The sequence below is a fragment of the Numida meleagris genome, chromosome 3 (genome assembly GCF_002078875.1).
Source record: "Numida meleagris isolate 19003 breed g44 Domestic line chromosome 3, NumMel1.0, whole genome shotgun sequence".
Taxonomy (NCBI): domain Eukaryota; kingdom Metazoa; phylum Chordata; class Aves; order Galliformes; family Numididae; genus Numida; species Numida meleagris.
In genome coordinates this window covers 29,603,209-29,616,696 of record NC_034411.1, presented here as the reverse complement: position 1 = coordinate 29,616,696, position 13,488 = coordinate 29,603,209, and the positions used below count along the sequence as shown (strand labels likewise).

The following is a 13,488-nucleotide window of genomic DNA, read 5'->3' as shown; positions in this document are numbered from 1 at the left end:
GATACTTGAACTAGGAGGTTGACCAGCAATTTCACTCGCATTGTCCAAGTATTTCTTTTGATTGTCCTAGACTATTAGTATCAAAATGTAAAAGAATAGCGCAAAACATTGTGACTCTCTCTTTTTTCTGGTTTCAGCTTTCCAGTGCTACCACTGCTGGGGCAGACAGGATGACGATTTTTTTTTCCATTGAACAGAGTTGTCTTTGAGAATGATTACATCTCTTTCTCCAGATTTGAAGAAAAAAGCCAGGATTTCTGTCCATCAATACCATGGTTCCTTTACAGGCACTGAAAGCATGTGTCAGTTTCTCCTTCACCAAAATGTCTAAGACCACATTGTAAGGCATGTTCAAATGGCACTACCCATTAGGAGACGGAACATCAATTTTAGCAAATGCGTATCAGCAGTGTTGCAATTTGGCACAAGTATAGGATGAGTGGGAGCTGTCCCCATATTAGCTAATGACTTCAGTTTTGCCCTACGCACAGGAGAAAGCGTGTCTTCTGGAAAACTAAACAAGAAGGGAAAGAAGAAGGGAAATAAGTTTTTTCAAAGTCTGAGGTTCCCTGAGGATCAGCCAGGAGATCATATACTACCAACATTCACTGAATGCTGAGCATGTCTGGCTTCTGGATATGTAACGTGGATAATTTTGCAGCCTATCTTTCATTTCCAGCTGGAATTAGAACTGTCAAATTGTTTAAGGCGGCTATCAACACTGAATGATTTTTCCATATTAGATTTTTATCAGTGGACTCAATAATTACAGAAAAGCCAATGGAGAATATACACGTGGAGAGTATTCATACTTGAATTCTTCTGATTGAAGTATACAAATAAAAATGAAAGGGTTTTGCTGTAAGTTTTTCTTTGTTTGTTTTATCTTTTTAAGAAGCATTGGTTTTTTTCCTATGGAAGGGTCCTGTTCAAAAGCAGAGGTTCTGTCCTATATGCGCTGACCTCATGATCACCACAGAGAAGAGGTTAAGCTTAGATAAATGAGTTCAGTGGTTTACCTGTTATGGTTTGGGCCCTAATCTAATTTCTTCCACTCCTTTCAACTCTGTACAATGCATCTGTGTGCTTTGGTAGGGGCAAAATGCATAGTACTCATCTGCCTCTTTACAACTGGTTTGAAAGTCTAGATATTCAGCCAGATATGATGCTATGACTTTGTGATGTTGTATTTCAACAGTCTGGAATTAGTTATCTACAGGGTATATAACCATCATTCCTTTCACAGTTGAGAATGTAAATATAGGGGAAAAAAAGGAAAAAAAAGGAAAACCATTTTTCAGTTCTGGCTTCATGCAAATACATCAAAAAACATTAAACTCACTTGCAGGAAACTTTTGTGCGATCAGCCACCATGGTCCATTGCTGCTGATTTGTTGAAACCTCGATGTAGTAGCTGTAGCTTCGATCATCACAGTCCCAAAGCAGTAACCTAAGTATGAAGAAGCGGTTGAGTGATAAGTAAAATAAATGTCAAATGAAGATGCTTACTTATGTTTCCTAGTCCTGTACTTCTGCCCCTTAATCCTCTTTAAATTTAGCTGTTTCTTCTGGAATGTGTCTCCAATGCTCAGGAAGGTCTTTACTGTTTTTGTCATCTCAATGTTATCTTTATACTCATTATCCTAACGCCAGTGACTGACTTAAAATAACCATCTTACTAACATTATTCTATGACATTCACCCAATTACTTCTAATCTATTTGAAAGTCAGTAAATGAAATAATCTATTTCGCAAGTGGCATTGCCTCCCTTAAACCTTAGTCAAAGATCTTTTTCGAAAGGTCAATTTAAAATGGGAATGATAAAAAGATTCTGTTGACTAAGAAGATTACACTGTCTTCTGAACTGTATTTTTCTTTTTTTTTCTGTAAATACATAAGTTTTTTTTTTTTTAAAAGGCAAGTAAGAAAAATGGGAAATCTCAGTTCTAGTTCATCACAATATAAGGAAGGAGGCACAGAATTCTTGAGAAAATTGCTAAGGAAAAAGGAGAGAGAAAAAAAAGAGAGGTCTCAAAGGACCAATTCCATATGCATCCTCACAAATGTGCATCTCTTCAGGAAGTGCTCTAAATATTATAGCCAACAGCCTTCAAGTTCCATCCTTATCTCACACAGAGGAAGATCAAAAGCATCAGGAATGTGATTTAACCATATCATTTTCAAAAAACATATATGACATATGTCATATCCTCTCTATTCCTTCTCCTTACACAGGGATTCTCTCTCTTGTAACAGATCATAGAATATCCCAAGTTGGAAAAGACTCACAAAGATCGGAGTCCAACTTCTGACTTCAGATTGCATCACCCAAAATTCAAACCCTATGTCTGAGACTGTTGTGTAAACACTCCTTGAACTCCAGCAGCACAGGGTCATGACCACTGCCCTGGGCAGCCTGTTCCAGGGCCCAATCACCCTCTGGTGAAGAACTTTTTCTACACCCTCAACCTGAACAACCCTGACACAGCCCCATGGCGTTCCCTAAGGCCCTATCACTGTCACCAGACAGCAGAGACCAGTGCTGCCCTTCTGCTCTCCAGCTGAGGAGCTGCATGCTGCCATGAGGCCTCCCCTCAGTCTCCTCTGCTCTGGCCTGAACAAACCAAGGGACCTCAGCTGCTCCTCACATTCCTTGCCCTCCAGAACTTTCACCATCTTCACAGCCCTCCCTTGGATGCTCTCTAATAGGTTTATGTCCTTCTTACATTGTGGCACAAAAACCTGCAGCCAGTGCTGGAGATGAGGCTGCACAGACTCACAGGGACAACCTCTCCCTCGCCCGGTGACAGTACTGGGCCTGCTCCACCCCAGGGTGCAGCTGGCCATGGGGGTTCCAAGGCACACTGCTGACTTGTGTTTAACTTGCAGCCAACAGAATCCCCAGATCCTTTTCTGCGGGACTGCTCTCCAGCCTCTCATCCCCAAGTCTGTAAGCACATCCAAGATTGCCCAGACCCAGGTGCAGAATCTGGAACTTCTTGGACTGAAGTTAAACTTCATGCTGTTGGTGATTGCCAAGCCCTCCAATTTATCAAAATCTCTCTAAAATGCCTCTCTACACTCAAGGAAGGCAACAGTTATACCTTCAAGTCCTGTATCCAACTCACTGATGAAGACATTAAAGAGAACCGTCCCTTAAATGGAGCCCTGCAGAAACCCACTGGTGACTGGTCACAATCCTGACGTAACCCCAATTTGCTTTTATCCTTTCAGCTGGACTGGTCAACCAATTACTTACCCATCACATTATGTATTTGTTTAACTGCATACTAGATACTTTGTTCAGAAGGCTACTGTAAGAAACAGTATCAAAAGCTTTGCTGAAATTCAAAAAGATTACATCAATTATTCCCTTGTGAAGTTTGGGTAACCCCATCATAAAAGGAAATGAAGTTCATTAAACACAACTTTCCCCTTATGAACCCACACTGTCTGTAACCAATGACTGAATTGTCTTTTATGTGTTTTTCAATAACTTCCAGAATAATCTTCTCCATAATTTTGCCACACACTGACTTGAGATTGACAGGCTGTAATTACTGGATCTTCTTTCTATTTCAGTTAGAGATGACAGGAAGCAAAATCAGCATGATGATGATATAACGCTCTCTCTTCTAACTACCCAAAATTTTGAAATTGCAATATTCTAAAGTGCACAGTCCACACTATGTAAAATTATGCTTCACTGATTTTGTTGTTATTAGAACTCTTATTCTTTGAACCCTAACACAATACTCATATGGAGAATAAATACCACACCGCAACATACTGGTAATTACCAGTTGCTATCTCTTGATTCTCACGTTCTTGCCTTCAATGTTAGCTAGCAATTCCTAGAGTAACAAACTGTTGGATGTTATTTACCCTCGGAATTGTAAGCTAGTCAATGAACCTGCTGTAGACAAATAAACAAGGAGCAGCTAACCATCCAAAATGGCTTCAACTGCACTGATGACCTAAATAAGAGTAATACAGCCACACACAACTAGAGAACTGTGAAAACCAGGTAATATGGCCAATCTGGGTTCATTCTTCACCTGAGAGGAAGAGCTACTACAGATCTATACTTTTCGAAGTGTAACAGACAAGGATCCAATAATGAAAATAGCTGAGATGTTTGAAAAGAAAAGCAACTTGTACCACACTACAGACTTTCCCAGGCAAAGTTTCAAGCTGTCTCTCTTTAATCATCTTTCACAAGAGTGCTCAAGTTTTATATTATGAATTCACTTCTTGTTGAGAAAAATCTTTCTTGCTTTTAGCTGCTACTTCTGCTGGAAGAAACGTTAACTGCAAACATTATTGCTCACTTTTAACACTGAAAAACAAGACACTTAGAGGGGGAGAATGACCTCACCATTTGCTGAACACAGAATCCTTTCTCTTACAGAGAAATGTTGTCCAAAGCAGTAGCTGTACTGTCTTCAGAACTGCCTTATTATGGACATGTTTGACTGTACCTTTGCCTTAAAAACAGTTCTATTACCCTCCGTTAAAAGCAATCTGGTTTAGTTCTTTACTTCCCATTTTGGAATCCTAGCATTCAAAGTGGAATTGGGTCTACAGGACAGGCAGATTTTAAATAAACTCCCTCGATGCCCTCAGCTAAGCCCAGCTCATTAATATTATCAAAAATAATGAGCTATCAAAAGTAGCTTTAAGAAGCTCAAACAAAACACTTAACAGAAGCCTTTTTGTACATTTGAATACTCTTCGCAAATGAAAAAACTCAGAGCTGACAGAAAAAATAAGAATAGTTGCCCACAGCAACATGTAAGACTAAGTTAAAAAAACGAAAGAAAGAAACAAAATCCAGCCCCTGGGGCCTCATCAGATCTTCCCCACTCTGCTTTTCTACAACTAGAAGGTGCCCAAATACTGAAGAGACCGAATAAAGCACATTTTCTGTTTGTTTTAAAAAACAAACAAACAAGAAGTTTATTAGTTAAAATCTTTGACCTGTTAACTACTAATAATAGATGCCGAATTGATTTAATATCTATGCTTAGACTAAGCCTTCCAAATGTTAGAAAGATGCAAAAGGAAAAAAATACATAAATTTGTTTTCTTTTAAATGGTTGTTAAAATGTAGCTAATTATGGTTTTCAATAGGATCCTTTTCATCACGGAGGCTCAGTCCTGTTTCTTTGATCGAGGTTTTCAAAGAGTTTGAGTATCAGAAGCATGCTAGTGACTGTAATTACAATTAACAATACTGTAATCAAAACCGTCTTGGCTTTAGAGTAAAAGGCTAACAGGAAATATGTATTATATGTATTCCTTTTAAGAATGCGCATAATTGCTCTCTCCCAAAACAACTTTGCCAAAGTTAAATAGTTTGAAAAAGCATATGGCTTGGGATTACTACAAAACAAACAAAAAGTGAATGAAAAGTTGGAAGAATCTTTCCCAAAGTAACTCAGCATGAATACTAAACATAACTTCTTCTTTCTTTGGGACTTATAAAAGAAAAAGATAAAGAATTCTTACTTCACAGTACCTTTTGTAAGAAAGAGACAGGAAGAAGACTTTACCATAGAATCTAGTTCAAATTTGTTCTGCCTGAAATGCCTTTCTGAATAAGCAGAAAAAAAATGTCAGTTTGATAAAATGAATATTTACCAGTGCACACTGGGCACAAGGATCACTTTTAATGCCAGGTACAATAATCTTTCAAACACATTCCAGGCAAGTTACCAGGATAAACTTTTGTAGAGAAACTGTTCTGGTATGATGGATATTAAATCACCGGAAGAATACTTCAATGAAAGTGTCAGAACTTACACTAGAAATGTAACTCTTTAAAGCAAAATTCCCTGTGACCCTAGAACTCTCTATGTTAGAATAAAAAGCTAAATTAGCTCTTGTTAGTAAATCATGGCCTCAAGATGAAGGAGGAAAAGCTGAACAAAGCTTTATCCAGCTCATTCTCTGCAATATCATGAGATTTAAACATACATCTAATATGCCACTTCTTTGGTCATTTAAGTGTAAACCTGTTAATCATTTAATATGATACTGTTTTTTCCATCACATGCTGAAGATGCCTCATTTTACACAATAACAGCTTTCAAATATAAATAAAATTTCATGTTATGGGTACAGGCAACTGACTGTATTGTCTGTTACACCAAAAGAGGCTGCAGTACCTTCTCAGAAGAATACCAAACAATAGTTGTGAACCTTATAGGATGACATTCACTTCCTAAATACTATAAAGTCAGTATTTATCACATACAGCAAACATATTTCACAGTACTATGCTCATAAACTATTTGCATACTTACAGAAATCCAAAAGACAGTAGGAAACTAAAACATGAGGTAATGACATTTGTTCAAAGATGGGGAAAAAGAAAAGCAAGCTCATTTTATGAGTATTTTTTTATAAAATTATAATTGCATTTTTGTCTCTGGTTGCCTATAATCCCCTTTCAGTTTCTGCAGTTATTTATGTTTCAGTAGTTATCTTGCAGAAAGTCAAACTTTTTTCTTCAGGATACTCCAAAGGAATCAAAATTCTCCGTATTTTCCATGTGCTTATGTGATCATTTATTCTGAGTCATGATCTCACTCTCAATTCAGGCAAGAATAGAAAATGAGCAATACAGAAAGAAAAAACTTCATAAGGAGAAAGTAGTATTGAATATTAGAAAGCATTACGAGCTGTACAGGATGATGGTATAAGCAAACAAAAAACACATTAAAGCTTCCAGATATCATTTATTAACTTAAGAATTAATCTGGATATGAAAAGCAAAAGAGTTAACCATAAAGTATGCATATTAATAATAAAGTCTTCAAAGAGATTAAACAGAGATAAATATTTAATCTACTTTTACACAGATGCAATACATTTGTATTTACTTTAATCTGAAAATCAATATGGTACAGAATAATTGTGTCTCCCTCTGCTACATGTTATTACAGCAAGTCCTGCTCTTCTTTCTATTTTGGAAATTCACAGAAAAAATATAAAGTTATCAGCCAAAATTGCAGTATAATAGTATTACTTTTCTATACAAGATAAACGTAGAAGGAGTTAAAGCTATTGTGATACGGCAGCTATTTCAGTATTAAGGTTTTAGCCATTTAAAAATTAAATAAAAGGCAATTATGTTATGTTTATTACGTTAAACATGCCAATTGCTGCCTTTCTGTATCTAGTTACATTTAATATTTTTTGTGTCATTGATAAGTGCCTTTTCAGAGAAGAAAAATAGCGAGGTTATTTTCTGTCCAGACAGGCAACAATACAGAAAAAAATAGCAGAAGTATGTATTTTCTCTGTTTACTGTTTCAAATATCTCATAAGCTGTTGTAAGGAAGAGTTATACAGTCATTATATGAAGTCATAAATATTTTTTTAAATTTCTATAATCTAAAGACATTATTTATTTATAATTACTCTTAAACAAAAGCTTTTCCAGTTCTTTTCTAGTAGGATTTTCTACTGGCCACTGACTGAAGGGTTGTAAATAGGATCCAGGGAACTACAGGCCAGTCGGCCTGACCTTGGTACCAGGAAAGGTTATAGAGCAGGTCATCTTGAGGGAGATCACACAGCATGTGCGGGACAACCAAGGGATCACACACACTCACCACGGTTTATGAAATGCAGGTCCTGCTTGACCAACCTGATCTCCTTCTATGATTGATTGACCCACCTGGGGGATGAGGGAAAGGCTGTTGATGTAGTCTGCCTAGACTTCAGCAAAGCCTTTGACACTGTCTCCCACAGTATTCTCCCAGAGAAGCCGGCAGCCCATGGCTTGGACAGGTACGCTCTTTGCTGGGTAAAGAACCAGCTGCAGGGTCAGGCCCAGAAAGTGATGGTGAATGGAGTGAAATCCAGCTGGCAAGTGGTCACAAGAGGTGCTCCCCAGGGGAACCACTTGGGCTCTTTCCTGTACAGTATCTTTACTAATGACCTGGATGAGGGCATTGAGTGCATCCTCAGTAAGTTTGCAGATGACTCCAAACTGGGAGGGAGTGTTGATCTGCCTGGGGATAGGAAGGCCCTACAGAGGGCTCTGGACAGGGTAGATCACTGGGCTGAGGCCAATGGGATTAAGTTCCATGAGAACAAGTGACGGGTGATGCACTTTGGCCACAACAACCCCAAGCAAAACTGCAGGCTTGGGGCAGAGTGGCTGGAAGACTGTGTGAAAGAAACGGACCTGGGGGTGTTGGTTGATGCTTGGCTGAACATGAGCCAGCAGTGTGCCCAGGTGGCCAAGAAGGCCAATGGCATCCTGGCGTGTATCAGAAATAATGTTGCCAGCAGAAGCAGGGAAGTGATCGTCCCTCTGTACTCAGCACTGGTGAGGCTGCACCTCAAGTACTGCGTTCAGTTTTGGGCCCCTCACTAAAAGAAAGACACCAAGGCCCTGGAGTGCGTCCAGAGAAGAACAATGAAGCTGTGAAGGGTCTGGAGAACAAGTCTTAAGAGGAGTAGCTGAGGGAACTGAGATTGTTTAGTCTGGAGAAGAGGTGACTCAGGAGAGACCTTATTGCCTTACCTTACTGTCTCTACAACTACCTGAAAGGAGGTTGTGGGAAGGTAGGAGTTGGCCTCTTCTCCTGGGAAATTACCAATAGGACTAGAGGGAATGGCCTCAAGTTGCACCAGGGAGATTCAGGTTGGACATCAGAAAAAATTTCTTTTCTGAAAGAGTAATTAGGGACTGGAATGTGCTGCCTAGGGAGGTGGCTGAGTCACTATCCCCAGAGGTGTTTGTTTAGATGTTGTACTAAGGGACACGGTTTAGTGGGGAAATATTGGTGGTAGGTGGATGGTTGGACTGGATGATCTTAGAGGTCTTTTCCAACCTTGGCGATTCTATGACTATTATTACCTTTGTTTCAGAATTTCTAAGTCAACTTTGATGTAGAAGATGAGAACTGCAAATTTATATAAAAAATATCTAAAAATGTATTTATTATTAACAAGTTTTCAACATGATCTCCCATGGCATCCCTGTATCCCAGCTGGGACATTTAAACTACAAAATCTGTGACAACTGGTTAGACCGTTTAGCTCAATGTGCAGAGGTTAACAGTTCAACATCCTCCTGGAGTCTGGTTACAAGATTTCCAACAGAGTCAATTCTGTGACCTAACTTGTTTAAAATCTTTACCAAGCATCTGGACAAGGACAGAACAAGCTTTTATCAAGTTTGAGTATGACACCAAGTTCTGGGGTACAATCACCATCAGGGTGCGGCTGCATTCAGGACTCATTGCTAGCATCTGGGAAGACTAGGGGCATGTGCAAAAAAATTAACCATATGAAATTCAAGGTCAAGAGCAAGAATCTATACCTAATACAGACTAACTCACTGCAGCAGTAATTGCTACAGTCTAACTGGCTGTGATAAAAAGGACGTGGGAGTCATAGTGAACAGAAAGATTAGCAGCCAATGTGCCTTCTATGCAATTAAGGCCACCAACAGCATACTGAGTTGTATCAACAGGAACTGAATTGGCTGAAAAAGGGACAAAGATTATTCTCTCTTATATGACACTCATTAGATCCCTACTGGTATACTGTATCCAATTTTGGACCCCAATACAACACTCATAAATCTAAACAAGCCTAGCAAAAGACCACCAAGATGCTACAGAAGTTGGAGCGCATGCACAGAGAGACTGAGGAAAACGTCTTGCTCAGCCTAAGAGAGCTTGGAACAGGATGGTGGAGGAACTCTACAGCATTTTTCAATACCTGAAAGCCGATTATCAAAAAGAACGAGTCAGGCTCTTTTCTGAGGTGCACAATGGGAAAAATATAAGACAATGTTCATAAATTGAAGCAGAAGTTCCAGATGGCCTAGAGTCGTGAGAAGAGAGGAATCACATGAAAGGAAAAAATGTGCAGTGAGGATAATTAAATATTGGAATAAGCTACCGAGAAAAGTTGTGGATCTCCTTCCCTGAAGGTTTTCAAGACCTGTCTGCATAAAGCCTTGAATAAGATGGTTTTAGCTCCTTCCTAGTAATGCTATTTTGATGAAGAGGCTGGACAAGATCACTTCCTCAAGTCCCTTTCAAGGTGAACGATTCAAAGATTCTAAAATAAATTGATAGATCTTGCAGAAAGCATGCAGACAACATATACTCCAGAACCATTTAGTTCTCTGTGTATTTCCAATGCGTATTTGATTACCAATAGTCCTGTTTTTCTCAATACTCAGAATTTAGTTGCCATAGTAACACACTTCAACTTTGAGGCTCCCTCCAGTGGAATTCTGATTTCTAGAAACTAAAAGCATCTACTACCCTTTTATTTTTATTTTTTTTTAAGAAAAAAATATATACTTAGTATCTCTGATACAAATATATTCAGTGGCACGCTGATGTCTCTAAACATAAAAGATGTAGGCTTTAATTTCTAATTATTCCTTTAGAATCTAAACCCAGTGACTCAGTTTCCCGGGCCAGAACAATTCGTGAATTCTGCAGTGTGGCTAGCCTAAAGGAAGTGCTCCTGGAAATGTTCTCCTGGTGGAAGAATGAGATTGAGAAATTTTTCAAGTGAGCATAACAGGAAAACAGGCAATGAACGCAGTTTAATCAGTTCTGGAAGACTTGCTGGAAAAAAAAAAATCAACCAAGAAAAATAATCCTTCCACTTCCATTAAGCCGAAATAGTAAGACTTTTTGCTTTGATTTGTGTCTATATGTTACTTGATCTTTGTTCCAGGCATAGATTTCCCAGTGATAGAGATATCTTTGTCACTATCTTCCACACTGCAGAGTAGAGGACAAGTTACAGGCTCGTCCCAGAGAAGCAGCTGCTATGAAGTCAAACCTCCCTTCCTCACTCAAAGGGGCACCTTTCCCTCTTCTGCCTATGATCTGATATAGACGTAGCTTAAAACACTCGTTATTCTAGGCGGAACATGAAAATGAAAAGATGACATAGTGCTAGCATTTCTCTCTCTAGGCAAGGCAGGTCATCTTGTCTCTCAGATCCCTATGATGATGATGCTCATTATTGTCAATTTTAAGGAAAGCTGTTCATCTTGCTTGTAGTGTATATGCAGGAAAAGCCATCAAAGAAAGATGAGATTCTGATCTCGTATCTTTACAATGCAATAGCGCATAAACAATTAAATGCCTATTCATTTAAAAATATCTAATAAAAATGATTATTATTTTGCTCTATGTACTTTCCAATTGCACAATTACTTCCTGACAACCAAAAATTTAGTTCATCTATTAACATTATTAAATCATAAGACTTATTAAAAACAAAAAAAAATCCAAGCCAACCAAAAAAACCCCAACAACTCCTGCTCAAGAAGAATAAATGCTAGCATAACATTTAACATAGGAAAGTCAGTCTGTTGCACTAACTTGAAGAGATGGCACGATTCACCAATTGAAAGATAGCAGAAAATTCTAAGGCAGGGAGACAGAGGGACTGTGAACTGAAAACAATACATTCTAGTTAATATATTCTTCTCTTATTCCTTCACATGTGGAAGTCTCTGCTGCTACTTAAAACTTAAGCTCAATGTGGCATGAAAATGTTGTAATTACATTTTCAATTACTTCTTTTAAGAAATCCGAATACTGTATCTTCCTAGTCCTCTACTTGAGATGCAATACTTAATTTAACATTAAAAACATCGAACTCCAAAGCATAAAATATTCACTGTGGAAAGCTGCCAACTATGCTTCTTATTCAACTTCTTTCACACAGTGAGAACAATGCTGGACTCACAGTATGCATAACTTGTGTAGCAAGTAAACAGACAAATCAGTACATTTGTAATGGATAGAGTCTGGATGTCTGACTTTAAACTTTCATGTTTATAATCATCACAGTAATGCTACAAGCTGAAAACAAAACACACAGCTTTGGAAGAAAGGAACAATTTATTTTCATGATTCAGGGATATGGGAATTCTGCACTTTTTTTTTTCTCTGAACTCACTTTACAAAGTCTACTTTTGAGAAATACAAATGTACAGACAGAGAAGAGGATCCAAGAAAACTAACCACACAGTCTCAGGCATTTCCTTACACCTCCCTACTGATTACATCCTTCAGCCTAAACAGTTTCAGACTTCCTTTTTTCCATTGCTGGAAAACAAAAACTGGCAATTATGAAATGTCAAATCTCATTCACTAATCAATTAGTCCAAAGAGACAACTCTAATAGGCAGATGGCACAGATCCTAGCAATATATACTTAAATTGAGCCTCTGCTGCTAACCAGGACCTAACCTGCAGTTTCTACATTCATACGCTAGCACTTTAAGCTTCAGAAACCTCTTTCTTTTTTTTCATTATCACAGAGAATTAAATTCCTACCATCACACTCTAAATTTACAGAGAACAAAGAGACATCAAGACAAGGTTTTGAATGCCTGATTTTGTTAAACAAAATCATTTACATTCTGAATCTGAAGTTGGAAAGAGTATTTTCTTCTTCATCTGTATACAGTACTGTTCTCCAGTCTATTTCCAAAACACAAAGGAAAACTGAAGATGAAGTGCAAAAATCTTTTACATTACCCAAAAGCTTGTTCTTCATATCCACAAACATACCCACTGTGAGAACAGACCAATGAATTTCAATCCAGATCTAAATAATATAATTAATCCAACACTGTAAAGCAATATTCAGTCCACTGTGCCCTTATTATACACTCCATATTCAAGTTAAGAGCTCATATTAACTGTATAGTGAAAAGGAAACATAGCTGACTCTGATATGATGGCTCTCCTCAATAAATGTTTCAGCTTTCACAATGAGATGTGAAGAACTGCACATACTGTGATCACAAGTGAGGCTGCAATTGAATTTCTATTCTACTATAAATATACATCTTTAATCTTACAATTTGACTATTACTATTATTATGCCTCTGAAATGTAGTATTTTCTGGAATTGCACTGCTGTATCTTGACATACAATTCATGTATTTAATTTTTAATATACCCATTATACTGAAATAAAAATGTCAAAGGACAATTACTAAACTAGATGCCTCACTACCATAACTTCCAAACATCCTTTATTCTAAAGCAAATAACCGTATTCAGCAAAAGTCTCACCACTGCCTTTAATTTAGAGAAAAATAAACCCTCTTACCGTATTGATCCAATCATGTAGGGCTGTGCTAGCTGTACTACAATAGCTCCACTCCCAAGCTGATGGCATGTGTACCCAGAATCCCAGTCATAGTTTTTTGTGTCTCCATTCAACAAGGCATTGCGACTTCTACTGACACCCTCAATCACACTGGCACAATCTGCAATTGTTGCAACATTTTCAGCAGGAACTGCAAATTAAAACACAAAGATGGCACATAAAGTAACACAGTCAGAAAACAGTTCAGATAGTAATAGTATTCATTCCTGGTAAAAGACTGGAAAAAAAATAATACCCATACTTTCAAGGTATGACCAACACAAGGAAACATTTATTCTTGTTTAATATAAACTATGAA

General features: G+C 37.9%; 1 protein-coding gene across 2 annotated transcripts in view; it reads right to left on the bottom strand.

Annotated features, from left to right (window-relative positions):
• Positions 1-13,488, bottom strand: part of BTBD9 (BTB domain containing 9) — a 115,700-nt gene that overhangs the window by 25,540 nt on the left and 76,672 nt on the right. For both annotated transcript variants that reach the window (XM_021389446.1, XM_021389447.1), the window contains 2 exons: positions 13,131-13,320; positions 1,343-1,450 (listed from right to left, as the gene is read on the bottom strand). In XM_021389446.1, the coding sequence (XP_021245121.1) occupies positions 1,343-1,450; positions 13,131-13,320 (298 nt within the window). The remainder of the gene's footprint in view (positions 1-1,342; positions 1,451-13,130; positions 13,321-13,488) is intronic.